This window comes from Manacus candei, unplaced genomic scaffold (genome assembly GCF_025592945.1).
Source record: "Manacus candei isolate 608988 ecotype Guabito, Panama unplaced genomic scaffold, ASM2559294v1 h1tg000044l, whole genome shotgun sequence".
NCBI classification, from domain to species: Eukaryota; Metazoa; Chordata; class Aves; order Passeriformes; family Pipridae; genus Manacus; species Manacus candei.
This window is the reverse complement of record NW_026138092.1, coordinates 1,071,047-1,098,729: the sequence shown is the minus strand read 5'-3', so window position 1 is coordinate 1,098,729 and position 27,683 is coordinate 1,071,047. Positions and strand designations below refer to the sequence as shown.

The following is a 27,683-nucleotide window of genomic DNA, read 5'->3' as shown; positions in this document are numbered from 1 at the left end:
AGAGTTGATTAAAGATCTACCAAGGGACAGCACTTCTGGAAAAAATCAGCAGATTAAATGAGAAAAGTTGTAATTTTATTATTAGTTATCAGTTAAACATACGTAACTTTAAGGCCATGAAATCTGCATTAAAAATTATGAGAAAAAGGACCGTACCTTACTGCCAGCAGATTGCACTCTGATAAATCTCCTAAAATAACCAAGTTGTCTTTTGCCTCTTGCTCAGCATTTCACTCCAAGTTCTGCTGAGCTGCACAGATGAGTCACTCCGTGGCCCTGTGGGGTTGGTGGATGTGCAGGGGTGGGCACATGGCCTCTGTCGATGAAAATTATAATCCTGAAAGGGGGTATTCCCCAAGGCGAGTTTACAAAAAACAATTTATTCTTTTTCACCCTGTAAAATTCATCTTACGTGCAGGATCTCTTGCATTATTACAAACTCTAATCCTCTGAGTGGGTAATTAACAGACCAGAAAAGCCATTTGTGGAAAGGAAAAGCCATAAGGGTGAAAAATATTTCTCTGCTGAATGATCTTTAAGGAGTAAATAATTACGAGAGTGAGAGGTTTGGGATGACCAATCTAAATCTGAACATAATTAGGATGAACACAGTTTGAAAATCGAAGCAGTTGGCATGTGCAGCAATTCTCATATCAGAAGACTAATTAAATATTTAAAAGCCCAAAACCCCTCACTATTCACAGAAAAATAACCTGCCACAAAAGGGTCTGTAACTTTGCAGATAATTAGGAAGGGTTACAGGGGGAAAAAAGTCAGATTGGCTCCAAGGTTCTGCAAGGTCACGTCTCATTATGGTGTATCTTTTATATGGTCTGATAACAAGATCTTGCTAATTTAATCTAAGCAGGGCATCCCATAGCGATTTCCCATTTCCCTTGTTAAAAATATGATCGTTTTCCATCTGCAAACTGCAATGGGTGAACATTTTTATCAGTAATTTCTCCTAATTGATACAGGCTACAGTATTTTTAATTATTCAAGGTGAATGCATGTGTTAAAGTTGAGTTAGGGTTGCCCCCACTGCACACCCCATTTGAAATTGTCCTCATCCTGCCCTTTGCACAGGGAAACCAAAGGACCCTGTGGAATCCAGTTGTCTCAGTGGCCAATTCTGCAAATGACCAAGTCTTAATTTCCTGTTAGAGACAAGATAGTTTGATGTTGAGTATGCAGTTCTGTAAGCAGAAGAGGTGTGTTGAACTCAGGAGACCCACAGTGACTCAAGCTGAACTTGCATTGCACAGGCCTGGAGTCTGCTGTGGGCATTGAGAGTCTACCAAGGCTTCTGTGTTTCAGAAGTTGCAGTAACAAATCACACCTGTCATTTAAAATACTTTATTTTAGTAATTAAAGTGGGTGATTGTTAGAAACGTATTTTAGATCTGTGCAAATTAACGTGAAGGGTAAAGCTACATATTTCCAATATTTTCAATATTGTAATTCTTCAAGTTACTCATTTAATAGTGACTCAGAAACTGCCTTAAATTACATAACTTTTAACCACATTATGAATATGCTGCATGCCAAGCCATGGATAAAAAAGATCAACAGTGCTGCAAAAAAAAGAATTTTAAAGGCTTTTTACTCTTGCCTCGTACTCTCTACCTGGTAGTCTCTTCTCCTGCAAGTCTGTTGCAGTGTTATTCCCAAGGATCAGACACTGTGCTTCAGGATTTTCCCCTGGATTTTCTGTAGCTCTGCTGTAGCACTGTGCCTCAGGAGTGAATGCCCCTCGTAAAGCTCTGGGTTTATTGCACAGCCCCACGTTCCTCCCCTGGAACCTGCTCGGATGCTCAGGGTGTGCTGCTGCACTTGTGCTCACCCAGTGTGAATAATCTGGGTAAATTGCTCAGATAGGACAGGGCTGCGCTACTAAAGTTTTCATTAGTAAATAAGCATAGCTGCAGGCTATTTATTTTGTCTAAATGGTGAAACATTTAATTGGATCTTTTGAGCTGATTACTTTTCAGCAGTGCGGATCTGCTTGGCTTAGTTGGTGTGCTGAGACATCCACTGCCTGTAATCCCGTGCTGCAGCTCGCTTGCAAGTATGCCTGCATGTAAATAATGTGACAAGATTGTGAAAATCACTGTATTTCCATTCCTTATTCCTCAGGCAGGGTTGCACTGAAGCATCTTCTGTAAAAAGCAGGTCTCCTCTGCTTCGTACTGTTCCGGGCTTTGGGTTTGTCCCCATGCCACCCTCACCAGGAGATTGTTCCGTGTACTTTGCACACCTCATTGCATCCTTCATATCTGGTTTTGCTGTCCTTGATTTACAACCATCTCCTCACAAGCTCTGGTTGCTCTAGTAGGCCTTCCATATATGTGGTAGAAAGTAGTGGGGATAGAAAGATGGGATTATAAAAGCACTTAGAAAATACCAAGTTAACTATTCCACTGGAATCCACATTTCCTTTTTCTTTTTTTTTTTCTTTTCCCTCTTTTATCTGATGCTCTAGTTTCTGCTTAATGATAACCCCATAATAATAGCATTTACACCAATAAGCAAAGTACTAGAACAAGGATGAATTGTGACAAGAAAAAACTATTTCAGATGCAAGTGAGAAGATTCATCATTTTAACAGTGACTGCTTTGAACTTAGAGACATGAATACTAAAAGGCAAATGGGTCATAACTAAATGTATTAAAGTTGTAAGAAGAGGTTGAAAGCAAGAAATACTGTCAAATTACTTTGCCAGACAAGTCTGATGCACATTCATTGACAGTGGATCAGACTGGTAATCCTGAGAAAAGGCCTGTGGGAGTTGCATATTTTATGCTGTTTTATTGTCTATTTGGAGTTTTTATGCTTAATGTGTACCCTTAAACTCCCACAAGATTACATTTTACAGAGAAAGCACAGTTTAATATTATTGCATTTTTACTGGGCAACCAGAAACGACGCTATGGTGCACCTTCTACAATATTAATTATACATTATTTTGCTTCCTTATATATGTTTACTTGGTAATTAGGAAGATTCAACAAATCGTCGCTATTATATTTAAAGATAAAATATAAAAGAAAACCTGAAAAAATTTTCCCTCCCCCCCCTTCAAATATTTTTTATCTAAACCCACCAGGTTTATTGCTGTAATGGTCATGTTGTAGAAATCCCAGGACTGCTTTGTGAATTTTCAAACCAAGCTCTAGCATGCCTCAGTGCTTTAGTGGTCACAGGAGGGTTGCCAGTATCTAGACACATCTCTTATGGCCAAATTCCACTATCATATCTGCTCATGTATCTCCTTTTTTTTTCTTGGATTATGAAAACTACCAACCACAGCACACTAAATCTGTTTTCTCTTTTTGCTAGGTAAAATTGCTACTCTGTTCTTTTTGCATACTCGTTCCCCTGTAATAGTTTTGGGGATTCTAACTGGAAAATAATTTTTAGAAAATCTTCCACAAGAGTAAGCAACGTTGTCAGTGAGGTTTCCTGGGCTTTTAGAAGGCCAGTTCCAGGATTACATGTCCACCCTGAAGGAAGCATGGCTCTGTGGAGACTCCTGCACTCACTGTTCCTGCATGGGAAGGGTTGTGCCACTTTTGTGCCCGTTGCTGGGGCACTCTGGAAGTGGCAGTGCTGGCTGGCCAATGCTGCTTCAAATCCAGGCTTTACAGGAAGGCTGGGTTTTCTTAGCAGCTCTTTTTTTCAGGCTTAAATTGCTAACTCATTAGGTTTCTGTATGTAATCATGTATTGCTTGTGAGGTGAACCTGAAACTCAGAATTTAAGTACATTCCTTTAAATAATTTTATCTGAACACCCCTAAAATAGAATCTCTGTTCTCTGGCTGTTTTATATGTCAGTTTTGTACATACTTTCCAAGGCCAGATTAATAAAACATAACACTGAAGTAATATCTGACATCTTCATGCCCAGGTAGCTGTGAGTTTGGTGACAGGAGTGGAGGTTTAGTAAAGATGCACACAAAGGCAAAAGAACACCTCACGTGGCACTGTAACCCATTAGGGACACATCTGTAAAGACAGCTACTGACTCTGGGTAAAGAGTTCAGGAGTTTTTCAGCTGGAGTCAGTACATGGAGTGTATTCATCCCACATTCCTGCATCCTTTTGCTCAGATTGGGGCTCACCCCAGGTGAGTGAGGAACAAGAGGAGCATATGGAGTGTGTGGTGAGTTTGTGCCTCTGGTGCTGTCTGAGCAGGTGCTGCAGGCAATGTGCAGGAACGTGCCACAGGCTGGCTTTTGAGTGTTTAATCAATATGCTGAAAGAGAAATATTGTCAGATCTCACTTGAAAGTTTCAAAACGTACCAAGATAGGTTTTTTTTAATGTATCGACAGTGTTATTGAAAATGAATTTTATCTATTACATGTGGTTTTATACTGTATTTTGGGTTTTTTATAGTGAAGTACACGTGATGTTTTCTGTGTTTGCATTTTAACCTACTTAATGAAACGCCGCATTCATGGAAATGAAGAATGCAGGAATACCCAAAATTATTTTGATAGTTCTTTTCTGGCTAAACATTAATCCATATCCTTTTCTTTTAAATTACTCTATTTGTCAAAGTTAAGATGCGAAACAAAGGCATTAGAAGGATGAATTGCAATGTGGACATTATTTCACACATACTTTATTTTTGCAGACTGCAGGAACCACTTGTAAAGCATCTGTATGTCTCTTTCTGTGACAGATGTGACTTACCCATAAAGGTGACCCCTTCCTTCACTCAGTTGGTGTGATCCATGTCATGCCAGTGCCTTTCCAGAGGCTGCTGTTCAGATTCCAGTGCTTCACTTTCTGCTCTGGTCACGATACACTGTGCTTCTCATTCTAATGCTGGAGTATTTGTTCAAGTCCACAGACTGTGTGTTTTTAATCTTCCTCAGAACAATGGTGAATAATGGCCCTTGGCAGGAGATAATGAAATTTTCTTAATTTATATTTTCAAGCAGAAGCTGCAATTGAAAATGGCATCCTATGGCCTGCAGACATGGCTCTAGTGCAAGTTTCAGGGGAGCTGTAATAATAATGCAGTGCCAGCAGTGACGAGGAACGATAGGACAGTGAAGAAGTAATTTAAGAAAGAAAAGAGAATGTACCAAAGCTTTATTGTAGCATATCTAATGATCTGCTGAAGATTCCCAATAGCTTTTGGAGCATGACAGGAGAAACTAATGTTATCTTGCCAAAACAGGAGCCCCTGCTTAATCAGCAGAACGAGATTATTGATTAAAACACCTCACACAATAGATTGCACATGGAATCTCATCTCCATACACTGCACGTGGAAAAGTGCAATAATAAACATAAGATAATAATAAAAAAAAACCAGGCAAAAGCAATTTGTTGGGAATTGCACCAGTCGAGATTAGAGTTGAAATGCAAACAAATTATCATGGAAAATACAGCTCTCCTTACTGCTGAGCAAGGAGGATGGATGCAGCAGGGACATGGCTACATCATGAGCAGAAGATACTTAAAGCCAGCCCTGCTGGAGCTGCTTTCCTTTTTCTTTCTTTATTCATCTGAAATGTGAAGGGGCCATTCCTCATTTGCACAGTCTTCTTCCTGAGGTGAAAGGAGTTCAGACATTATACTGTAACTGTTAATTAAACACTCCATTTGATTTTTAGATTACTCTAAGTGATGCATCTGCATTATGAAGATGTAACCTTTTTTCATTCATACTAAAGTACAGAAGAAACGAGTGTCAGAGTCCACAATTGCTTCTTGCATTCATGAAAATAGTGGTAATTCGTACATTTCCCCTTGCAAAACTCTTTGTTGTTGCTAGCACAGGCACCTGAATTCTTTTGCTACTTCAGTTAGTCTTTTCCTAACTAGGGTTTCAAATTTAATTCATATATTACCTTGCCTAAATCAACTCTTCTTGAGTTTATATAGAGTTCTTTGCAGATCTGCTTTATTTCCTCATAAATGACAAAGTCGTTGTATCATAAATCTTTGTGAATATTGTGAATGTCTTAAGCACATTTCTCAGTGTGAGATCATATGAATTTTAAGATTGTTCATAAAAACCTGAGAACGTGTGTATTTTTACCTACGCTGGGGAAAAGTATGATGTTATGTAGATCAGAACACTTAAATGCTATTTAAACCTACAGAAAACTTAAACACTAGATCACAAACTGAAACACCAGACACAAACTGAAACACCAAAGTATTTCTGATTTTGACATCTTAAATTTGCAGAAATCACAGCTGGTTTGTATCATGCCTTCATTGGAACAATTCTAAAAGAGCTTGAATAGATGGACCAAACTATCAGTATATTATGTAGAAAAAATAACTTTGGTTAAAATGAATGAGGGACTTCAAGTTTTTTGCCAGTTAAGGTTTTTGAGGTTTGGGTTTATTTTTTTTTTCCTGATGGTGTCTAGACCAATTCTGCAAATTGCCAGGAACTTTATTTCCACTATGGTCTCCTTTTTGGAGAATCCTGTGACAGAGAAGGTGTTTGCCCATTACAAAAAGGAACGAAAATGGGTCACCCTGTTGAGGGCTGTAAGGGGCTGTTCTTGGAGCACAATGTTTCTGAGTGAAGGTTTCACAAAGCTGTGAAGTTCTGCCGTGGCAGGGATGAGCAGCTTTGCTGATCTGTAGCCATGTAGGATAAGCTGCTGTTCAGTGCTGCTTTTGGAGAGTGGAGGCTCTTTTGGCCAATATAGCACAGAATTCAGTGCTTCTTGTCTCAAAGGAGCTCAGCTGAAACCTTGGTCAGCTGGCAAAATGGCTTTTGCAGAGAGCAGCAGGACTGTAGGCCAGTGACTAACAGAGAAGTTTGTGTCCCTGGTTTTACAGAGCAGAGCAATGCAGCAGACAGAGGGCTTTCATTTATCCAGAGAATAACTCACAGCAGCATCAATTCCCCGAGTTACTTGTCTCAGAACTACCTCTACAAAGTCCACTTTCTCTTCATGTCCTGTCTGTAAACCATGAATTGGGATTGACAGCTGCTGTGGTTGCTCTTGGTTTGTCTTGAATGTCTCACTCTGATAGAAATGTGACCACTAAACTATGTAGCAGTGACCTGAATGTCGGCTTTTTAAGATGTGAATATCCTAATCAAATGTCTTTAACTTGAAATCTTAGAAGTGCTTGAAAATTAGAACCCTATGTGAAAATTACTCAGGTTTTGTAAAATGCAACCAACAATGCAGAAAAATCAGTGATTTGAATATGAAAAACTGCAACTTAAAGCAGAAATGCTCTATTCAATTAGCTATTCAAGTGATTGCTGGTGTGTGTGGTAGCAGTGCTGTGTCCTGCAGCAGTGGGCACAGCTCCTTGTTTTGGAATTGGGGTCTCCTTTGGCCAAAGGTGAGCTAAAGGTCACCATGTGCACAGCAGGTGAAATCCTCTATAAAGAAATAGTCAAAAGTTTTTAGAGTGTCAGCAACTTCCTGTAAACACCACTCAGTGCCTGAAGTTTGACACTGACAGTTACTGTACAAAGAAAAAAATCTGAATTTTCTTTTGAATAATATTACGCATCCTTTTGATAAAAGTTAACACAAAGTTCTTCTCATTTTTTTTTTTGCTGATGGCAACATTATGAGTCTTTCACTGAAGGAAAATGAAACAGAAGAAGACAACTTTTCACAGGGCAACAAGAGTTGTATGTATGAAGTATGACCTTCATTAGTTTTATTCTCAAGCAATTCCTCCCAGCATACACTCATGGAAACCATCACCCTGGATGATGCACTATGAGAAGCCTCCTTGTAGGAATTATTTCGGTCTTGGTGTGAGGTTCTCACTAAAGAAACACAAAGAAATTTAAAGAAATTTATTACAAAATCTTACATCTGAGGTTATACTCGTCAGTCTACCTGAGGTGTGGGGCATAAAACCCCTGTATCAGGGATATTACAGAGAGACCTGTGATTTTGGGGCCCTATTGCCTTCTCCATCTACACAGCACACGTGCAGGTGAACTCCTCACCATCTATCTTTGTCCATGGTTGTGCATATGTACAGAAATCCTTGACTAGTTCCAGTTAGTTCTGCAATTATGATTGAGCCTTATGCTGCTGGAAATAAGTAGCTTAAAATAAAGAAGGAAAAGGAAAAAAGAGAATTAGCTGATGGAGTCAGAAGAGTTGTTGTTCCCCACTTCACTCAGCAGAGACACAGCGTGTCCTGCCCAGCTCTGGGCTGCTCTGATCACTATGTAAAAAGGAGTGATTTATATTAGAGTTCTTCAGATGTGCTTGCTCTACCTTTTGTGAGGTAGCATGAACTATTCCAATACCTGTTGGCACTGTGCAGCTGTGGAAAGCCATTGATCCAAGACAGATGATCTGAGCCTGGCTGTGGCATTCAGGCAGTGTGGGAAGTAGCAGTGCAGCAGAGAAGTTGATGTACAGCTGGAGTCAAAGGCTGCTCTATTACTTAAGTTCAGACTTCTGTTATTCAGTTTGCTGACAAACAAAACTAACCCCTGAGAAGATCAGCCAAGCTCTTTTTCTTTTAGTCACCAAACTCCCTGACCTTCTCCTTTTTTTCTTCACTTCCTTGTGACTATTTTTTTATATTACATTTTGACCATCTCTTCAGGGTTAGGTGATTGTTTTTTTCACCTTTAACTTCCAAGCTAATATTTGTTTGGTATTTTTTATTCTGGAAAAATTAATAGTAGTCTAAATTATTATTATTATTATTAAAACCTTCAAAAATGTTCAGTAGATCCACATGGTTAGAGGCATTGTAATAAAGTTCTTTTTTGTATCAGAATGCCTTTGCTTTCCTTGGTAAGGAAATCATTTATATGTTTCAGTACTTAGTCTCCTCTAAAATACATTTTAATTAATTTTCTTGAAGTTCTTCTTTTTAACTATTTTCCTTATTTCCTCAGATGGTCAGTCTTTTCCTGTAGCCTAACAAGAGCCCACCAATAGCTCCTAAAATAATTTAAATGAAAATGCTAATGTTCTTTGTCTACATTAGCTATTCCAACCAAAATAATTTCCTTGAATCACAGTAAAAATCTCTCTGAAATGTAAAACCATTCAGCAGTATGTATGTCTCTAAAGATGGAAGGAATTATTCATTGGTGTTATTATACGTTATTCAGAATTGCACATTTTTCAGTTATGTAATCTTTACATTTTGTTTTCATTTTATTGAGCAGTAGTATCAAATCAGTATATACTTGATACAGCTGTGTCTACAGTGGGGACATTTAAGATAACACCCATCTCCAAATTTAGAAGTATAAAGCATGAACTAAAATATTGTCTTGAAGCCTTTTTTTGGACTTTGACTAATTAGTAGTAATTAACTTTGTTGTCTTATGGATTGGATTGCCCAAGTGTGAAGAGAGTTAGCACTGAATGTAGTACTTGAGTATGAACTTGCAAATTAAATGTAATTTTAAATTAATTAGCTTGCTTTCTTTTCCCATTACAGGTGCAACAACCGAACACAGTGTATAGTAGTTACTGGGTCAGATGTGTTTCCTGATCCTTGTCCTGGAACATACAAATATCTAGAAGTTCAGTATGAATGTGTTCCTTACAGTAAGTATAATCTTTTTATTCTTGCTCACTTCCTCTGGCCCTCACAATTGAAGCTGGAGTGCTGTTCCATGGAAAAGCAGCATATGTTTGTGGCCCACGGAGCCATTATGCATGCAAAGCACTCGCAGGCTAGGGCTCCAATTAGCTTCACAAAGTGTGGAAGGAAGCCATGGTGTGATGCTGGCCAAGTGTCTGTCTGTGTTCTTAAGTGTTTGGCTTTTAAGGCTACTGTTTTTCCAGAAAACAAACTCAAATTAGCTATTCAATAGGCCAGATAGAAATTTGTACTTTTGCCCGCTACCAGTTGCTGACAAATTGGCTTGGCTCACAGACTTGTAAAGCAGGAATTGACTTCAATTTTAATCGTGATCTACTTGAAAGGCTACCTGCTGCTGTGGTGACTTTGGGTGCACAGCAAACCCAGCACTGACACTCAAGAGGCAAATGACCCAGTTGGGGGACATTGTAGGAGGACCTTGTGCTTCCTGGTAAATGAACGCAGATTCAGAGTGAATAATTCATTAATGAGTTACTCAAACTGGGTTCTTAAAAGCAGAGGGGAAAAGAGTGAGAAAGAAATGTTCAGTTTTAATTTAAAGACAAAATAGGAATTGTGCCTTAAATCAGCTGCCAGAACAGGATTTTTCCCTGAAAATGAAGTAAATACTGAAGTCATATTGAGATAGGAAAATGTGATATTATGGCTACTTCAGCGGTTTTGTACAGTATTCTTTCTAATGCCAAAGTGCTGTAGCTGTAGACATACATCTTATTTCCTTGCAGTAATTAATGCTTTTTTTCATTGATATGTATGCATGTTCATAAAAGTTCTGCAGATTGGACACTTTTAACTGGTTTTGCTTTCTTGTAAGGTCATTCTTTGCAGTGACTTCTCCCTCGTCCCGTAACTCCACAGAGAAATAGCTGTGCTTGCAATGGAATTTGAGCAGTGCCCTGATCGTTCCCTTGAGTTATTATTAAGTGTGTATTTCTTGATCTGCAGTAATCCTTAACCAAAGTCACATTTTCTGTTGGTACAGGAAACAGGCCAAGTCTGAGATGCAAAAACTCTGTGGTGACAGTATATATCCAAAAAGGAAGGAAATGAGTTCTGGCATAGGCAAAACCATGTCAAAACTCTCCGTACTGTTTCCTGCACAATTTTAAGATTTAGTCTTCTGAAACTGAAATACTGCTCTGTACTGCTTCACCACACTGAACCTGCACTATTGCTAAAGGCCAAACACAGATCATCTGTTTTTTCTTCATTCCTGCTGTGTCATTGTGAAATGGTTGCTTGCTGATTTTTTTCCCTGTACCATTTGTAGGACTGGAAGCCTACAGCAAACAGTGATCCCTAGTACCATTCCTCCTGTGTGTAGTATCGGTGGCTTGTTGTAACTGTTCTTCTCGTGCCACTTTTGAGGAGTGATGTCTTACCCCAATCTAACCACAGTTTTGTTCCACAAAGACCACTTCTGCTTTGGCGCTATTTTCGTTCCCAAATTCTCAGAAAGAGGGCAGTGCATCTGAGTCCAAACCGTGAGGTCAGACAGATGACAAGGAGTTACCTTTCCAGTTCCAGTAGGCTAGCTCATAGAGAAAAAGTGTCATGCAAATAATGTTCAAACGTGATTTTTTATGCTGTTTTAGGAAGAGAAGTGTGGATATGTTCTACCGATTGAGTATTGCTACCTACAGGAACCTTTTCTTTTCCAGTTTCAGAAGTACAGTGCCACAGCGCGGCCTGCCCTGTACTCTGACTTGTAGTGACTCTAACTCTAAAACGTTTATTTTTGTTTACTGTCAACTGTATTGGCCTGCCCTTTGAGCTATGTAATTCTGTGTCTGTCATAACTCAGGATTCTGGATGCTTCTTGTCTTTCAAAGTCTCTGAGTTTTGGAGTTTGTCAACTGCAGCATGTACAGTGATGACACTACCCAATTCCAGAACTGTAAGAGGTATCACCTGTCATTGCCACCAGTCATCAAAAAGATTACCAGAGACCAAAATTAGTTTTGAAATCTGATTTCAAACCACACTGTGCTTCAGTAGCCATTTTGGTTGTTGACCATCTTTCTTCCCTGTCCCAAAAAGCTTATCCTGTTATTTTTCAAGTCTCTTTTTTTGATGCCTGATAAACTCCAGTTGTCAAATCTGAATTTTTATTCCTTACTTGTTCCAGTGCTCCATATCTAAATGTACAGAATGACTGAAATCATTAAGTTTGCAAATAGCAGCTGTCTCAGCTTAAGAGACTTGTTAGGAGGGCAGGATAGGCTTTTGTGGACCTGGGAAGGGAGGAGTTCAGTGATCACAGCACTTCTAACTAAAGTTCTGTTATGGTTCTTACTTTTCTGAAAGTTACTTCAGTTACTGCAAGACTGCAAAATTTGCTGTGTCTCATTGTGGTGGCTTTCAGTCCATGAGGGATGACAAATGTCAATCATAAAAGGTTTTGTGGTGAAAGGTGGGAGTTCTTACACACTGGAGTTGCTGTCACCCTTGTACAAAATGCAGTTTATGAGCTCCTCTATGTGTTACTGGCCTTCAGAAACACATAGCTGCATTGCTTTAATTTGGTAAACTTAATTAAGTTTGAAAGTACTTAATGAAAAGCTTCCTGTTTTGCATCTCAAAGTGTAGACCAAAAAACCCCAACTTTTGAGATACTCAGTTGGATCTCCACCAAAATGCCAGGCAAATTTGATAGGCATTGCTTTGTCCTGAAATAAGAGTATTATTGATTAAATTACAAAGAAATTGAGAGTAGTATACTTGACATTTCTCTCACTTATGCTGCACAATATATGTTGACACTTTGACTAACAGAAGTCAGTCCTTTTATAAGGGAGAACATCAAAAGTGCCATTTTGTACATCTGTGCATTTTTATTTGAAGCCTGTTTGGACTCGGGAGTTCAATAGAAAACATTTTAAAGTGTTTTATTCTCTCTCTCTGTGTATTGATTGGACTTTGCAGCATTTGTTTATTCCAATAAGCCCATCTGTCCCTGACAAATGTACAGCTGTACCCCAGTGCATGCAGAGCAGACACACCAATAATGATTTGAGTTATCCCTAGCTTTTTCCCCCTCTCCTATTACTAATTCTAAGGAGGTACAATATCAATATTGCTCTTTGGTGAGGAATAAGCACATGCATAGAAGTTCACAAACAGAATCATGCAGAAGTCATTAATACTAATGGTGAAGCCCAGGAATTCACTTCAGAGTACATCTTCTGTTTACCTGGATAACTGCAAGAATTACAAATTGCAGAAAAACAAGTATTTTACCTAAAGATGTGTAACTGTACAAAAAGCCAGGAAAACTACTGCTCATTTTGAAAATATTAAACCCCTTCAGCTCCCCCGTAAAGTTATGGAATTGTTTCCTGAAGAAGCACTAGATCAGATGAACCAATACCATTCTCTCAAAATAATGTTATGCAATTTCCTTAAATGAAACCGAAATCCCAGACTCTCTATGCAGCATGCAAAGGCATTCTTCAGGATAATGCTGTAATACTGAAAGTGGAAGAGCTGTGCAAATAGTTCTGATACACTTCCTTGGTATCAGCAGCTGCTGTTACACGGATTGGTACATCTGTCATTTCCCAGGTCATTTTATGAAACCAAGGGAGCACACTTCAGAGGCCACAGAGTATATGAAATAGGTTTTATTGCAAATAATTATTGAAAAGCTATTTACTAGCTGGGCTTCAGCTATATATCTTTCTGTAACTTCCTTAAAACTTCCTGGGGGAAAAATTGCTGTAGTAATATAACTTTGTTAATTGGGTTGGGTTTATGCCTTCCGTGTCTGGTGGCAGGATGGATGTTTGTTTAAACACAGTATGGCTGTCCTTGCATACTAGCTTGCTGTTTTGGGCTTAATCGATGATGCTGGAGAATACCTGAATGAGCTAATAAATTGTTAATTTTTTTCTTCTCTTTTCCTCTTGCTTACTATGCTTTTGCTTCTTTTTTCTAGATGTTTTTGCTTATTCCTTCTAGTCTGATTTTGCAGTTATAGACTAAGAAGTGGCAAAAGTTCTCAAGATTAACATTCAGGAAAACAAAATAAAGCCTGAGGAGGGCTAAAGTGTGCAAGCTGCTTTCTTTACAAGAAAGAAAAGCAGAGGGATGTCTGGGACAAAGATGGGGGGAGTTTAATAAGCACATATGCAAACCTATGTAATTAATATACTGAATTTTGTATTTCTAATTATTTAATACGATATGTATATGTGCACTTGCACATATATGATAAATTAATATGTCACTTAAACCCCAGCTTGATAGCGTTATATTTTTAGAAGAAAAAGAGTGTGTATAGCATGCATTAGTAAAGTCATTCATTATTTATTCAGGTTCACTAAGTGAAACTACATGCCAACATATCTGTATTGCCTCCTTAATCTACTAGAATGATCGATCCATGTTCACTTGTGTAACCGTAGAATCTCTCTCCTGCTAGGTTATCCTGTTGTCTGTTTCTCTTTATCCAATATAGTGCAGTTCTTATTCTCCCTATATTTAGCGTCTGTAACTAATTTAATCTTTTAGATTAATAGTCGATTTACGTTAATCTTCTTTCTTTTTTCCTTGCACTTTTTTATTTTTCTTCCGATGCTTAAAATAGAAGTGGAGCAAAAAGGTAAATAACGTATACAGTCCAAACCCCAGCTCCTTGTTATGTGCCTTATGGATGTTAACCTCTTCCCTTCCCCTCCCCACAACACTCTTATATTATGATAATCAGCAGGATCTCATAAGTACACCTCATAAAGAAGTCGACTGTTTGCAATAAAGTGACTTGGCTGCTTAAAGTAGGTGGCGGGGTATAGTGTCTGAAGTACTTGGGCTGGAGGGAAGACTCCCTTGCTTTTTTCTCTCCCTTTCTCTTTGTCTTTCTTTCCCTCTCTTTCTCTCACCCTTGGGTAAATTCTTGTTAATCAAGTGTCATCTTGCCTGGCTTCCAGAACCCTCTCCATAGCATGCCATGGTTACAGGGTTTCCTGGTCTGTTTTCATTCATTGCTTTGGTTGTGTTTTGTTTTCTCGGCTCCTAATTGCTTTCTCTATATACCTGATGATTTGGTTTGTTCCTTTATTTTTAATCGAGGCCCCTCCTTTTTCAGCCTCACCACTTCTTAAAGTTCTAAACAAGTCGATGTGATTGTTTTTGGACTGAAATGACCTGCACACCAGTTAAAAGCTCTGGAGCGTTAATCCGCACTCACTAAAAGTCTGAAACAAAAATGCAAGAGTAGCTCTACATTTTCAGCTGTCTGTGTATGCCATTGAGCCTTGGTCTGTACTAGTGAAAGCAGTTCCCATCCACTTTCCATACTGGTACAGCAAGAACATGGTAACTTTAAGAAAAGTGGATGATAAAGGGTGATAATTGCATTAATTATAACATAAGGTGTAATCTAGTGCCAATTAAATGGATTTTTTTTTCTTCCTGACACAGTCATTATGATTTACCTACCTTTTTTTTTTTTCTTTTTTTCTTTTTTTTGAATTTTCATTGTGAGACAGTCTTAATTTGACATAATTCTTGTCTTACTTCTCTCTGTGACTGTTAGTTTTTGTTTGCCCGGGGACGTTGAAAGCAATTGTGGACTCACCGTATTTATATGAAGCTGAACAAAAAGCAGGTGCTTGGTGCAAAGACCCTCTCCAGGCTGCAGATAAAATCTACTTCATGCCCTGGACTCCGTACCGCACCGACACTCTGATAGAGTTCGCGTCTCTGGAGGACTTCCAGAACGGCCGCCAGCAGACGACGTACAAACTGCCCAACCGAGTGGATGGCACCGGCTTCGTGGTGTACGACGGCGCTGTCTTTTTCAACAAGGAAAGAACGAGGAACATAGTGAAGTTTGACTTGAGGACTAGAATCAAGAGTGGGGAGGCCATAATCAATTACGCTAATTACCACGACACGTCTCCGTACCGGTGGGGAGGAAAGACTGACATTGACTTGGCGGTGGATGAAAACGGCTTGTGGGTGATTTACGCCACGGAGCAGAACAACGGGATGATCGTGATCAGCCAGCTGAACCCCTACACCCTGCGCTTCGAGGCCACCTGGGAAACGACGTACGACAAGCGGGCGGCGTCCAACGCCTTCATGATCTGCGGGGTCCTGTACGTGGTGCGCTCGGTGTACCAGGACAACGAGAGCGAGACCGGCCGCAACGCCATCGACTACATCTACAACACCAGGCTGAGCAGGGGCGAGCACGTGGACATCCCCTTCCCCAACCAGTACCAGTACATCGCCGCCGTGGATTACAACCCCAGGGACAACCAGCTGTACGTGTGGAATAACAACTTCATCCTGAGATATTCTTTGGAGTTCGGCCCACCCGATCCTGCCCAAGGTAAGGATTTCTTTTTTTTTTTTCTTATCATTTTTAATCTCTTTGTGTTTCCATTCTGAGAACTGTGTTAAAATATTGTTGGTCTTATAGACTTAGCTCTTGGCAGAAGGGCAAGGAGGGGTTGCTTGCACCATGCTGAGCAGTGCAGCATTACGGTGGTGCAAGACAAATTTGCAGAACCTGCAAAGAGGAATGGAATTACTTTATTTGGTTTACAGGCTCGTGCTTTTCTTTATTTCTTTTTTCTTTTTTTTTTTTTTTGAATAGAAGTGCGTAGCTTTTCTGTGTTTGAGAATGAGTCGAGGAATTATTTACTTTATGCCATCAGTCAGTTTGACTTCTGTAGCTGAACTGAGTGCAGGTTGGTTCCCGCTGAGCCAGGCGGCTGTTCCCATCCTCCCGGTGTTACCTGCCTCCTGAATTGATTACAGCACACACGCAGACCTTTTAACTTGTTGGCGCCAGCAGTGGAGAGCAGTGTGTGCTGGGAGGCCCCAGAGGAGATGTGTGGGGTTAATGTGCAGTACCAAGCATAAGGATTTTTCCACAGCCTTATTTTCACAGTTTCTGATGTCGGGGTAGACAAGATTATCTGACATCTTTTTAGTGGGTTTCTCAGTAGGTCCCTTGCAACTGCATTTCAGCTCACTAGAAGTTAGAACTACTGCCTAAAAGCAAAGGTACTGACTGTCAAAAGGGGAAAGAAAAACAGGTCTTTAAATCTCAGAAAGCCCTAAAAATGACGTGAACAGGCACAGCCACATTTTAGCGTCTGCAGAGGAGAGTAAATAGCAAGAGAAATGCTCTGTGGCAGAAGATGTATGCAGCAATGAACAGAATGTTGATAAGCTGCTTTAGCAATGAAGGTAATACTTCACTTCTCTCATCTAACTGGTATGCATGTTTAGCAGCCGTTTTTTCTACTTCAAAAAAGCAGTAATAATGGCTTCTCCACATGAAAAGTAGCTGTCCTGCTTCAGCAGAGCTGATTCATGCACAGCAGTGCAAGCTCTGTAATGTGCACACCATTATATCCACGTACATACAGCTTTTCCAGGTACAAAGAGGCAACAGAACAGGCCAGTTTGGAACCAATACATTAGTGATCTCCAGAGCCAGGTGTGATCTGCCCAGTCAGTCTCCTGCAGAGCTCCCTGGCAGTGCACAGCCAGGCTCAGTGAGGTTGCAGGGGTCTGGGGGCTGAGCTGTGGCTGCACCCTGACCAGCTTCACTGTCCCTACGTCGAGCTGGTCCCTTCCTCGGGGAGGCTTTGGGGCTGCTCTCAGCAGAGGTAACCACCCATGTAATTAGAAAAAAATGAAAGCTTTCATTTCCACACATTCTCATGCGTGGCACTTTTCACTGGGTTTAACTGAGACGAAGGTGCATTTTAAATTCTACAAAGCTTTAAGAGTAAGGAGAAAATGGAGGTGCTGGCTCTAAGTAGCTTTTGCAGTTCAGGCAGCTGCTGTGAATGTGACAAAAACTCATCTCTAAATCATTGCATAGGAAGCAAAATTGTAAAGGAAGAGCAGGGAGAGAAAAGGCTTTGTGGAATCCTTCCTTTGCTTTAGTAAACCTCCAAAGGTCTCCAGTAAGACATTTCATAATGTTTTTATTATGTGAGAGTCTCCAAGATCTGAAGTTACAGTACATGTTGCTGGCCACATCCCAGCGAATATCAGAAACAGATTTGGGCATCCTCCAGTAGCCCTTCCTGGGTTCCTTGCTTGCATGCAAGGCAGGAGGAGAAATGGTTTATTCCAGCCAGACCTAGAGGAGAAGGCATCCAGGGCACACTGCAGGGTGTTTGCCTCTCCTCTCAGCTGTTTACCCATTCACCCATGAAGGCAGAGAAGGAATATTTGAGTGAGCTATGAGTTTGGGTTTTAAATGCATTAGGACATCAGTAAATATGTTTTGATTTTGGCCTTTTTAAAATAGAGAAGCCATATGAAGACCCTGGGTTTATTTGAAGATGGAATGCATATATTCATTCACAAATGGTATTTTTCCTTAGATAAAGCCAATACCCAATATTTTAATTTTGTATGGGTCTGTAAATAGCAGATCTAGGAATCTGTTTCAGTTCATTTCCTCTTTTGCCTAAGCCAATTGCCTGTAGTTAAAAACGACTAAATGAAAGGAAAAATTATCTAACATAATTGTCCTTGAGATGTACTGCTATAAAAGCAAGAAGAAATTCTGTACAGTTTCTATTTCTGTACTTATTTCTATTATATTCCCAGTTCCTCTTTGTTTCAGCATGAAGTTTATACAAATTGAAGATCAGTCCTTCCATTGTTACACAAACAATCTGTATGTGTAATAAACATTTGGATTTTTTATCTCATGTTAGATCAGTTTTTCAGCACATTTGATAAAGGGCATTTTCGTGTTTCTTTTGTTTTGATTTGATTTGGGTTTTTTGTGGTCGACTCAGGTTTCTGAATCATCTGCTCAACAACACAGGTGTCAGGATAACATTCTTTATATCTCCTACCACAAGAACCTTCTTTTAGTGTTGTTTGTAATGGTACTTTAATATCAAGTATTTAATGGTGTCACGAGGTCAGTGTCTCAAAATTGGAAGTCTTGGCCTTTTCTTTTCAAGTGGTTAACTTGGGACCATTGTGGGAAACTCAGTAATCTGTGTTCCCTCTGTTACCATGGGAGAAATAATGATAAATAAGACACATACTGATTTTTGGTTTTTTCCCTGTCTGTCTGTCTTGGCTATCAGTTCTTGTCTGCTCCATAACATCCAGCTACAGAGTGCTTCAAAAACAACAGTCTTTCTTCCTACAAGAAAGATGAATTTGTCATACTTGAGTTGCTCCCTTACATTTGCTCCCAGTGCCAAAACTTGGGCCTGTCTGTGTCCTCAAACCTGGCTTTGTTTTCTCTGTTGTTTCTTTAATTTTTAAATCTGCCTGTTGAAACCTCTGAAGTACCACTATAATTAACCTGATGTTGACTTTACCCTTGCTGCAAACCTGCACCATTTTCTCCTCTTGCAGCTGTCCGTGTTACCTGCTCCCTGCATCCATCCTTATTTTCTCAGTCTTCAGAACTCTTCAGATTTCTAAAACTGTTGGGTTTCTACTCTGGCAGTGAGTCTGCTGCTCTTAGAACTCCTGGCTTAACCTCATTCTTTTTATGTTTATGTTGTTGTGTTCTTTTTGTGTTTTTATGTTGTTTCTTCTCACTTCTCATGGAAATTATAGTACATAACTGTATCACAGAACCATGGAAAAGCCCTGAAGCTCATGGAGTTCAGTGTAAACCCAGCCCTGCTGAGCCCACTCCTGAACCATGTCCCTGAGTGCCTCGGCTGCACATCTGATGCTGAGCAAATGCCCCAGCTGAGGTTTTCTCCAGGGGATCCTGCTGTTCCTGCAGTGCTGGTGTCTGCTGGCATTTGCAAGGTGCCTGCCAAGACAATGCTGCACATAAAACGTTCAGCCTCCAGCTGGTGCACCTTTGGCATAGGTGTAGAAATGGTTTTCAGGGCTACAGCTGACAAGCACCACTCAGGTGTTGCAGAAGAGCATGTTTTCTAAGGTTAAGTGTAAAAAAGCATTTAAAAATCAAACCTCTAATTTAGAAATGAAGTAAAATGTATCAGACCCTTCAAAAAGGCACTGTGAAAAATTTGAGACAAATCAGAGTTTTTATATCCTTGGCAAATTCAGTGGATATGTCCAGGTACATTCTTTCTACAGGAGGTACTGACGGTCCAAGTGAATCCTTGCTGAAATAGGAATTTTTGGAAGAATTTTAAGTTAAAAGACCTGGAAGAACGAAGGGAATTTTCCCTCTGAAAAGTGAATATGTGCATTACATTGTAAGGTTTCCTTGGTAACAAAAAGAAGATAAATCCTTTTGTTCTGTGTTAGTGTGTTAGGGAGAGATTTCATCTACATTCACCCCAATTTGTGCTAACTGTTCAAACTGAAACTGTCTCCCCTTTTGTACCATGATACCCATCATTAACTATTATTGGGTCACTGCAGGAAAATATGGATGTTGTGAGTGTGGACAGAACAGAAACTTGGAGAGTGGTATCACCAAGGGCTTGAAATAATAGAAAACTATTGCAACAGCAAGAATCTATGACAAAGTCATGCAGCAAATTGTCAAGTAAATTACACCTGTACTATTATATCAAATCTGATAGACTACAGACTGATGAAAGAGTGCTTGTACGAGTAAAGACAATGTAATGGGCACCAGATAGCACATTTCTTAACCGTAGGTATTTTGCTAATTTTTTGTCATGTTTGTTATCATTTTCAGGGTGTAAATTTTTAAATGGCTGTGTAAACATTTTGCTTTCAACTAAATGGATTTGGCAGGGTCAGTAGAGTACTGGCTAGCATAATAGCTGGAACCTATAGGTAATTAGGTGAGTCTTCATGCCTTCCCTGCCATTTACTGAAGCATGAAAACAGGCACACAGCAGCAATAAACAGAAGGCAGGAAAATCGTGATTTGCACAGGTTTCTGATCTCCATGGCTGTACAGAGCAGCTCAGTAAAATTAGGGTGGGCACATAGATTTTCCTGTGTCCAAACACACTGAGATACCTGACCTATAAGAGCATACACTGAACTGAAAAATCCGTGCAGCTGATTTCTAAAACTGCCTGGATGCCAGAGGTGAGAATGGAACCATTCGTATTTCCAGAAGTGCCACATCATCTGGGCATTTCAACACAGTTGTAAATCTGAGCTCAGAGTTGTATTTTGGGTGGGGAATTTTTTGATTTGGCTTGGTTTAGTTTTTTTAAAACTTATTTTATGCCTGCCTAGAATAGAAACCTGTTGGCAAGGAATACTAGATAGCTTGTGTGCCTTGTCTAAATCTACTCTTCACTGTCAGTTGGGGAAAGAAAGTTACTATTCCCCTGCTGTCCCAGGCAGTGTTATGGTTTTTATAGACATCACACTCTTAAACAGGTGTTAAGTTTTACTCCAGTGGTGTCTTCATTTTTAGTAACAGATAGCATGCATAACTGTTTAAATTAGCTGTTAGGAGCTGCATGAAACAAATGTGAATTAATTACTTTCAATTTGAGTCTTTGGATGTGCTTCCTATTGCTCTTCAGCTGATAGTAAGACACCTATTCTTAAAAAAAAAAAAAAAAGGAGGCAGAAGAGGTTTTGGTTTTCTCCTCAGCATGTCAAGCCTCGTCAAAAAGCCCAAAATAGAATCTTGCATTGTAAAAGTGGCTTTTTTGGAGTTGGGCAAAAATTATGCACCTTCAACCTTGTAGAGACTCAACCCTGCTGCTCAGAACAATAGGTTCATAACCTCGATATGGAGTTATTAGTTTGTTATTCTTCTTAGTTGTGGCATGTTAAACATCACTGCCATTGGCTGGTGTTGGCAAAGTCCATTGGCAGGAGCCCCCAGGTGCCACCACCCTCAGCTTTCAGAAGGAGACACGTGGGGTGGTGGCGGCTGTCACGTGTCCCCTGCAGCTCAGGAGAATGGCCTCGCACATCTAAGTTCCCACAGGTCATTGAAAACAAAATGACCTGCCCTCTAAAAGCTAGATGTATTCCTTGAAGTGATGCCTTCAGTTGTTTCTTATTTTTTCAACCATCTTTTTTTCCCAGACTTCAAGCGCTGTCTGAAGTTTCCTGATACATTCTTAAATATGCTGACTTCTCCTTTTTTTAAATTTAATTCAAGAGAAAATCTCTTAGAAGTTATCTGTAATTTTTTCAGGTTTTTTTTTGAGAGAGGTGGTTTGAAGTCTTTCTCCTAAAACGTGAGATTAAAAATATATTTCTAAGTATGTAGTACTGCTATGCTATGCAGGTCGTTTTTGAATCGTAGGTGATAGGCTTTGAAATTGGTTTTAATGGATAGCATGAACATTGTTCTACCTAAAGGTGCATAATGGCAGTGGGATTATATTAGCTCAGGGCACAACACAAAATAAGTTCTGACAATTTTTACCTCACTCCTGAACTTCAGAATGTTGTTATGAATTCTGACAATGGTATTCCTGAGACAAAACTGTCCTAAACATTATAGGGTTTGAGCTGTAATCGCAGTAATGCTAATACACATTGCAGTGATTAAATATGTACTAATTAGCACCATGTACTGGGGGATGGATAGAAATAATTGGTTGTCCCTGCATCATTCTCCATCCCCACCATCTCCCCGTTCCCCAGGACCTGATTCAGCACTGCCTGACACTTGTGCAAGTGATTGCAAATGCTTTTGACAAATGTTAATTGGGAGAGCACTGGAAGGCTGGATGCATTGTCATCAAAAGGAAAATAGAGCAGTTTCACAAGATGTCAGGCAAGCACTTGCAGAACAGATCTGAGGATTTCAGGAGGAGCTGGCTACACCACGAGTTCAGCACAATTACACAGGCTGTGTTCAAGCAGCCAAGAACAAGACTGAAAAGAAGACAGGCTCTCTGGAGAAGTTTCTCATTTGTGAGCAGGAGAGGGATGAAAAGCACATCTTTGACTTTACTCTTTAAAAACTCCACTCTAAATTCATGTGAAAATAAAAAGATAAATTACTGTGTAAGACCTCTAGTATGTTATAACTGAAACATAATTGAAAAAGGGTTTTGAAAAAGGCTTTTTAACTGCCAAACTCCTGAAAGTTAATATTATTCAAAACACTAACTTATAAAGTAACTGCTGGAAGAAAGTGAGACAGCTCTTCTTTTGTTTTTATTTCATGATTTAATTTAGAGAAGCTGCATTGTCCAGTAACTCAGAGTTCAAGGGCCTAGCAGAAGAAGAAAAAAAAAAAGAAAAAAGACAAAATCATTTTATATGAGCTTATTTATTCTCAGCACAAGGAATCTGTGCTTTCATGTGCCTGTAAAGCATTGTGAACGCTAATGAAGATTTGGAAATAATGACTGGTAACTGGCTGCACATCCTGGGCAGAAGGGATGTGTCCTGATCCAGTCCTGGGCTTTTGTGCAAGATGAAACTAGGTCCTTGCCCCCAGCTTATAGGAGTTGTGTCTTCATACCTGCTTTGTCAAAAGAGGGTGTTAAGGCCCCAGATGCTCACAGAGGAGAACACCACGTACGTGCTGTGTTTGGAGCTAACGGGGCATGCTGCAGCTCTCTGGAGCAGAATGACTGCTGGGTGGGAAGATGTTATCGTAATTATGGCCCTGGAAGGTGTGTGCTGGGTGACTTGAAGGTTTGGGGGCTGTTTTTTAAAAATGGTCTCGTTAGTTCCAGCCCACTGCCTTTGCTGTTGAAGCTGGCCTGCATTGTTTACGGCACACTGCTTCAAATGAGTCTGTCTGTCAAGGTGTTCCTGCTGCAGAAGTGATTAAGTCATCTTTAATTGCTTTGAGCGTGTTTGTTATGTGCTGATAACTTGCTAGGACTGCCTTTCAGCCTTTAGAAATGTAACTATCAATTTTTATTACCGAAGAGATTATTTGGAGAATGTGCTGAAACGTCATACCAGAATGGGTTGGGGGTAAAAAAAAAAGAAGTCAGTCGGTTATATCTTAAGCACCCAGAATAGCAATGAGAGTAATATTAAGATAAAGGAAAGGAGACTCCGGAGAATCCTTCAAAGCTACATAAATAACTTTTAAATAACTTTTTTTTATATATAATTCTAAGTCATTTACTTTATTATTGCTCTAATTTTCCCCGTGCAGTGCCTACCACAGCAGTGACAATAACTTCTTCAGCAGAGCTGTACAAAACCACAGTGTCAACCACTAGCACCACATCCCAGAAAGGTCCCATAAGCACAACACTAGCTGGAGGAACAAAGGAAGGAAGCAAAGGACCCAGACCACCGCCACCCGTTTCCACAACCAAAATTCCTCCCGTGACAAGTTTTTTCCCTTTGCCAGAGAGATTCTGTGAACCGACTGAGGCCAGGGGGATTAGCTGGCCTCAGACACAACGAGGAATGATGGTTGAACGCCCTTGCCCCAAAGGAACACGAGGTACTGCCTTTAAAAATGTATCTTGATTTCAAGCAGATATTTCAAAAGCGATGGGCAGCTCTCTCGGGATGAATATTTTTTTAATCTCAGGCTGTTTGTCACATGATTTTTTGGTTACTTGCAGAGTGCAGTCTCTACTGGCAGCAGTCAGTGGTCAGTCTGCAAACGTCATTTGAGCGTAGCCGCAGAATTACCTTGTGCTTGCACTTTTGAGAATCCAGGTCAAATTTTAGGGCACTGCTTGAGGACTGTTGTGAAATATGCTTACAGCTGCCTTTCTCATTATTAGCTCCCCTCTGGATGAGCTCCAGGAAAAATCAAGGGCTTTTTGTTTGTTTGCAGAAAACGTCTGGTACTTTTCACTGACTTTTTTCGTTGCTCTTTGTAATCGACGTTATTTCCTTTCGTTTTTGTCAATTATTGTCAACTACTACCATTAGCAGCATTCAGAATTTAGCATTGTTTAGTGTAGCCAATTTCCTGAATGCGTGCAGAAAAATGGTTTCCCTTTCACTGTAGTTTTCTACATCTGTTGTAGGAACTGCCTCGTATCTCTGCGTGGTCTTAACGGGAATGTGGAACCCCAAAGGCCCTGATCTTAGCAACTGTACCTCACACTGGGTAAATCAGCTGGCTCAGAAGGTTGGTTGAAACCTTTTAATCTGGTGTACGCTGGTGATTAAAGATTTTAACTCTGAGCATTAATAATTCAGTTTGTTGAAGCTGTGTTTGTTACTCTCTGTTCTTTCAAAGCAGAAGGAGTTGTGTGTGCTCCAAGTGCAGAGCACTGGCCAGCAGTTGGGTTCATGTGCATGTTTTGGTGTGCCCTCCCTCTGAGTTCTGTAATTGAATCTGTGATTACACGTTCTCATCACTATTGAGAACAAAGTAGCTTTGCTGATGTTCAAAAACCAAACGCAATATTTGCTTCATAAATCAAATACTGTAAGTCAAACAGCAAAACCTGTGGTATGCAGCAAGGGGTTTTGTTCAGTCAAAATTACACTGTAATGAATAGATTTTTGTCTGAGTGCATTGATAACAGTATGATTAGAGTGCAGAACCACTTTCTGTGTTTTCCCTCCCTACTGAGATTTACAAAGTTTCTGAAAACTGAATAATTTGTTGTCAATACCAAGCTACTTGACTTTTGAATGCCTCAAGCATGGGTATGAACAAATAGATTTCTTACTGTCTGATAATGGCACTAAAATAAAAGTGAGGATGAATAGCAGATCTAGCCCAGAAGTCCCAGTCAGATTTCTGGTTTTGATGGCTGTTAAGAACTGCTTTTGTGTGTCATGGATCTAAGAACCTTTAATCTTCTGAGATAAAGAGAACGTTATTGGTCTCAATTAGTTACAGATTTCAGTGTATGTGCAAATGGTTATTTCACCACAACAAAGGTACACAGGGAATTGGAATTAGGAGCCTCAAGCAGAACAAGGGACCCTGCTGAGATAATATAAATTGTCATTTCAGATCAGAAGTGGGGAAAATGCTGCTAGTCTGGCCAATGAACTGGCTAAACACACCAAAGGCCCAGTGTTTGCTGGCGATGTGAGTTCCTCAGTGAGGCTGATGGAACAGCTCGTGGACATTTTGGATGCTCAACTTCAGGAACTACGGCCCAGTGAAAAGGACTCTGCTGGAAGGAGTTATAACAAGGTACACGCCTCCCATCACCTCCTCATGCTGGGATAACCATTGCCCTTGGGCTTTGTGTTCTTTTCCTTTCAGAAATATTAACCTGTACTTTGTTCCTGCGTGCGCGTAGTTCTGGAATAAGCATATGAGGGAAAACAGCAGTAAATACACGGCAGAAAGTTGCAATTACCTTCTTTAGGGAATAAGATATAATTCACAATAGCTGACTGGTCCTAAAATACATAGCTGTGTCCCGTATTAAAATCTGGAATGCATTATAACTAGTGTGAGGGAAATGAGTATCAACTCTCAGAAATTCTGTAACAAGTCAGCGTGTTTATCCAGTGATCCTTTTAACCCTGAACGTGTAATAAAATCAGTGGGATTCTGCATAGATGCAGGGTTTTATTTTGATCTGACTTTCTGCAGAATAATAGCACTTTCTTAGCCTTTTAAAGACACCGACATGACTTAAAATTGATCTTTATAAAAATGCTTTCATACACATATCTAAAACATATCTAAATTCATGTTTTCTCTGGCGTGATGTTCCCAGAAACATTGCAGAGAAAATGTATGTCTTTGTGGTTTAAATGGAAATTGCAAGTGTTGTTACCTTTCGTCTTTTTCTCAGAGGAAATGCTGTGTTTCTCAGCCTCTGCCTTGTGTCAGCCGAGTCAGCAACCCACAAAGTTTTTTTTCATCCTCCTTTAGAGAGAGATGCACTCCCCTGTTATTTTGGCAATAGTTTTATTTACAGTCTCTAGCTGCCCTCAAAATAGTTTTCCCAGAGACAGATCAAGTGCCCACACAGGGATTTCCTCCTTTGGCCTTTTCATACAAATCCCACTCTTTGGACAAAAGGTATCTGGACACCCGTGTAAGGGTTGCTGTGCTGGTTCTGGCTAGGATGGAGTTAATGTTCTTCACAGTGGCTACTATGGGGCTATGCCTTGGGTTTGTGGTGAACACCTGCTGATAATGCAGAGATGTTTTGTTTTTGCTGGGCAACCCTTGCACAGCCCTGTTCTCACACTGCCATGCTGGCAGGGAAGTTGGAGGTGCTTGGGAAACTGGGAGGGGACGCCCCAGGACAGCTGAGCCCAGCTCACCAAGGGGATGTTCCATCCCCTGTGGCATCCTGCTCCCTATGTAAAGCTGCTGGGGATTAGGAAGAAGAGGGGGACATCAGGAGTTATGGTGTTTGTCTTCCCCCATAACAGTTGTGATGGAGCCCAGCTTTCCTGGGCTGGCTGAACACCTGCCTGCCCCTGGGAAGCAGTGAATTCCTTGGTTTCCTCTGCTTGCATGCCTGGCTTTTGTTTTACCTGTTGAACTGCCTTTATCTCAAGTCGTGAGTTTTCTCACTCCTACCCTTGTGATTCTTCCCCCCATGGTGCTGGTGAGGGAATGAGCGAGGACTGTGTGGGACTTGCCAGCTGGGCTTAAACCACAGTTGGGGAAAAATGTTTCCTGTGTGATGTTTTTTTTGTAGTCATTGTGGACAGAAACTAGATTACTGTCCAGGCTGTAGTTCAAAACCGCGATTTGAAAAAACAGAGTATTTTTTTTTCCTATTTCTGAAGCTTTCCAGAATCTGTCTAACTTCTGATTTTTTTTTTCCTTACTAAAAAGCTCCAAAAACGAGAGAAGACATGCAGGGCTTACCTTAAGGTATCTCTCCTGTGCTGTCACCCTGCTTTCTCCCTGCTTCAGCAACCTGCCACGCTTTATCATCTTGCTGCATGATCCTATGTATTTCAGTCTTTGATAAATGTGTATTGTGCCCCATATCAACTTTACAAATGTTGGCTTTGCACAGGTATAACGCTCAGAAAAAAAAATTTACCATCAAAGTTTATACGTCTTTTACCTCAACTTGTTTGAAACAAAAAGAGCAGAAAGGGTTATTTTCTGAATTGGAAATAACATCTATCTCATAATAAAACCTTGGGTAGGGGAAAAAGCTGGCAATTTAAAGAAATTACTTCATCTTGGTAGAATTTTATATCAAAGACTGTTTAGAGTTAATTTGCTTGTGTGAAAAATGTACTTTATATAGCTTGCTTTGTTCTTTGTGTATCCTTTTACCTAGTAAAATCACTCTTTCTTACAGTTTTAAGAATTGTTACA

General features: G+C 40.1%; 1 protein-coding gene across 19 annotated transcripts in view; it reads left to right on the top strand.

The window, feature by feature from the left end:
• Window positions 1–27,683, top strand: part of ADGRL2 (adhesion G protein-coupled receptor L2) — a 373,303-nt gene that overhangs the window by 314,361 nt on the left and 31,259 nt on the right. For 14 of the 19 annotated variants that reach the window (XM_051795993.1, XM_051795994.1, XM_051795995.1 and 11 more), the window contains 6 exons: window positions 9,431–9,540; window positions 15,135–15,935; window positions 23,607–23,903; window positions 24,442–24,545; window positions 25,386–25,571; window positions 27,186–27,224. In XM_051795993.1, the coding sequence (XP_051651953.1) occupies window positions 9,431–9,540; window positions 15,135–15,935; window positions 23,607–23,903; window positions 24,442–24,545; window positions 25,386–25,571; window positions 27,186–27,224 (1,537 nt within the window). The remainder of the gene's footprint in view (window positions 1–9,430; window positions 9,541–15,134; window positions 15,936–23,606; window positions 23,904–24,441; window positions 24,546–25,385; window positions 25,572–27,185; window positions 27,225–27,683) is intronic. The other 5 variants (XM_051795997.1, XM_051796001.1, XM_051795998.1 and 2 more) reach the window with 1 other exon arrangement.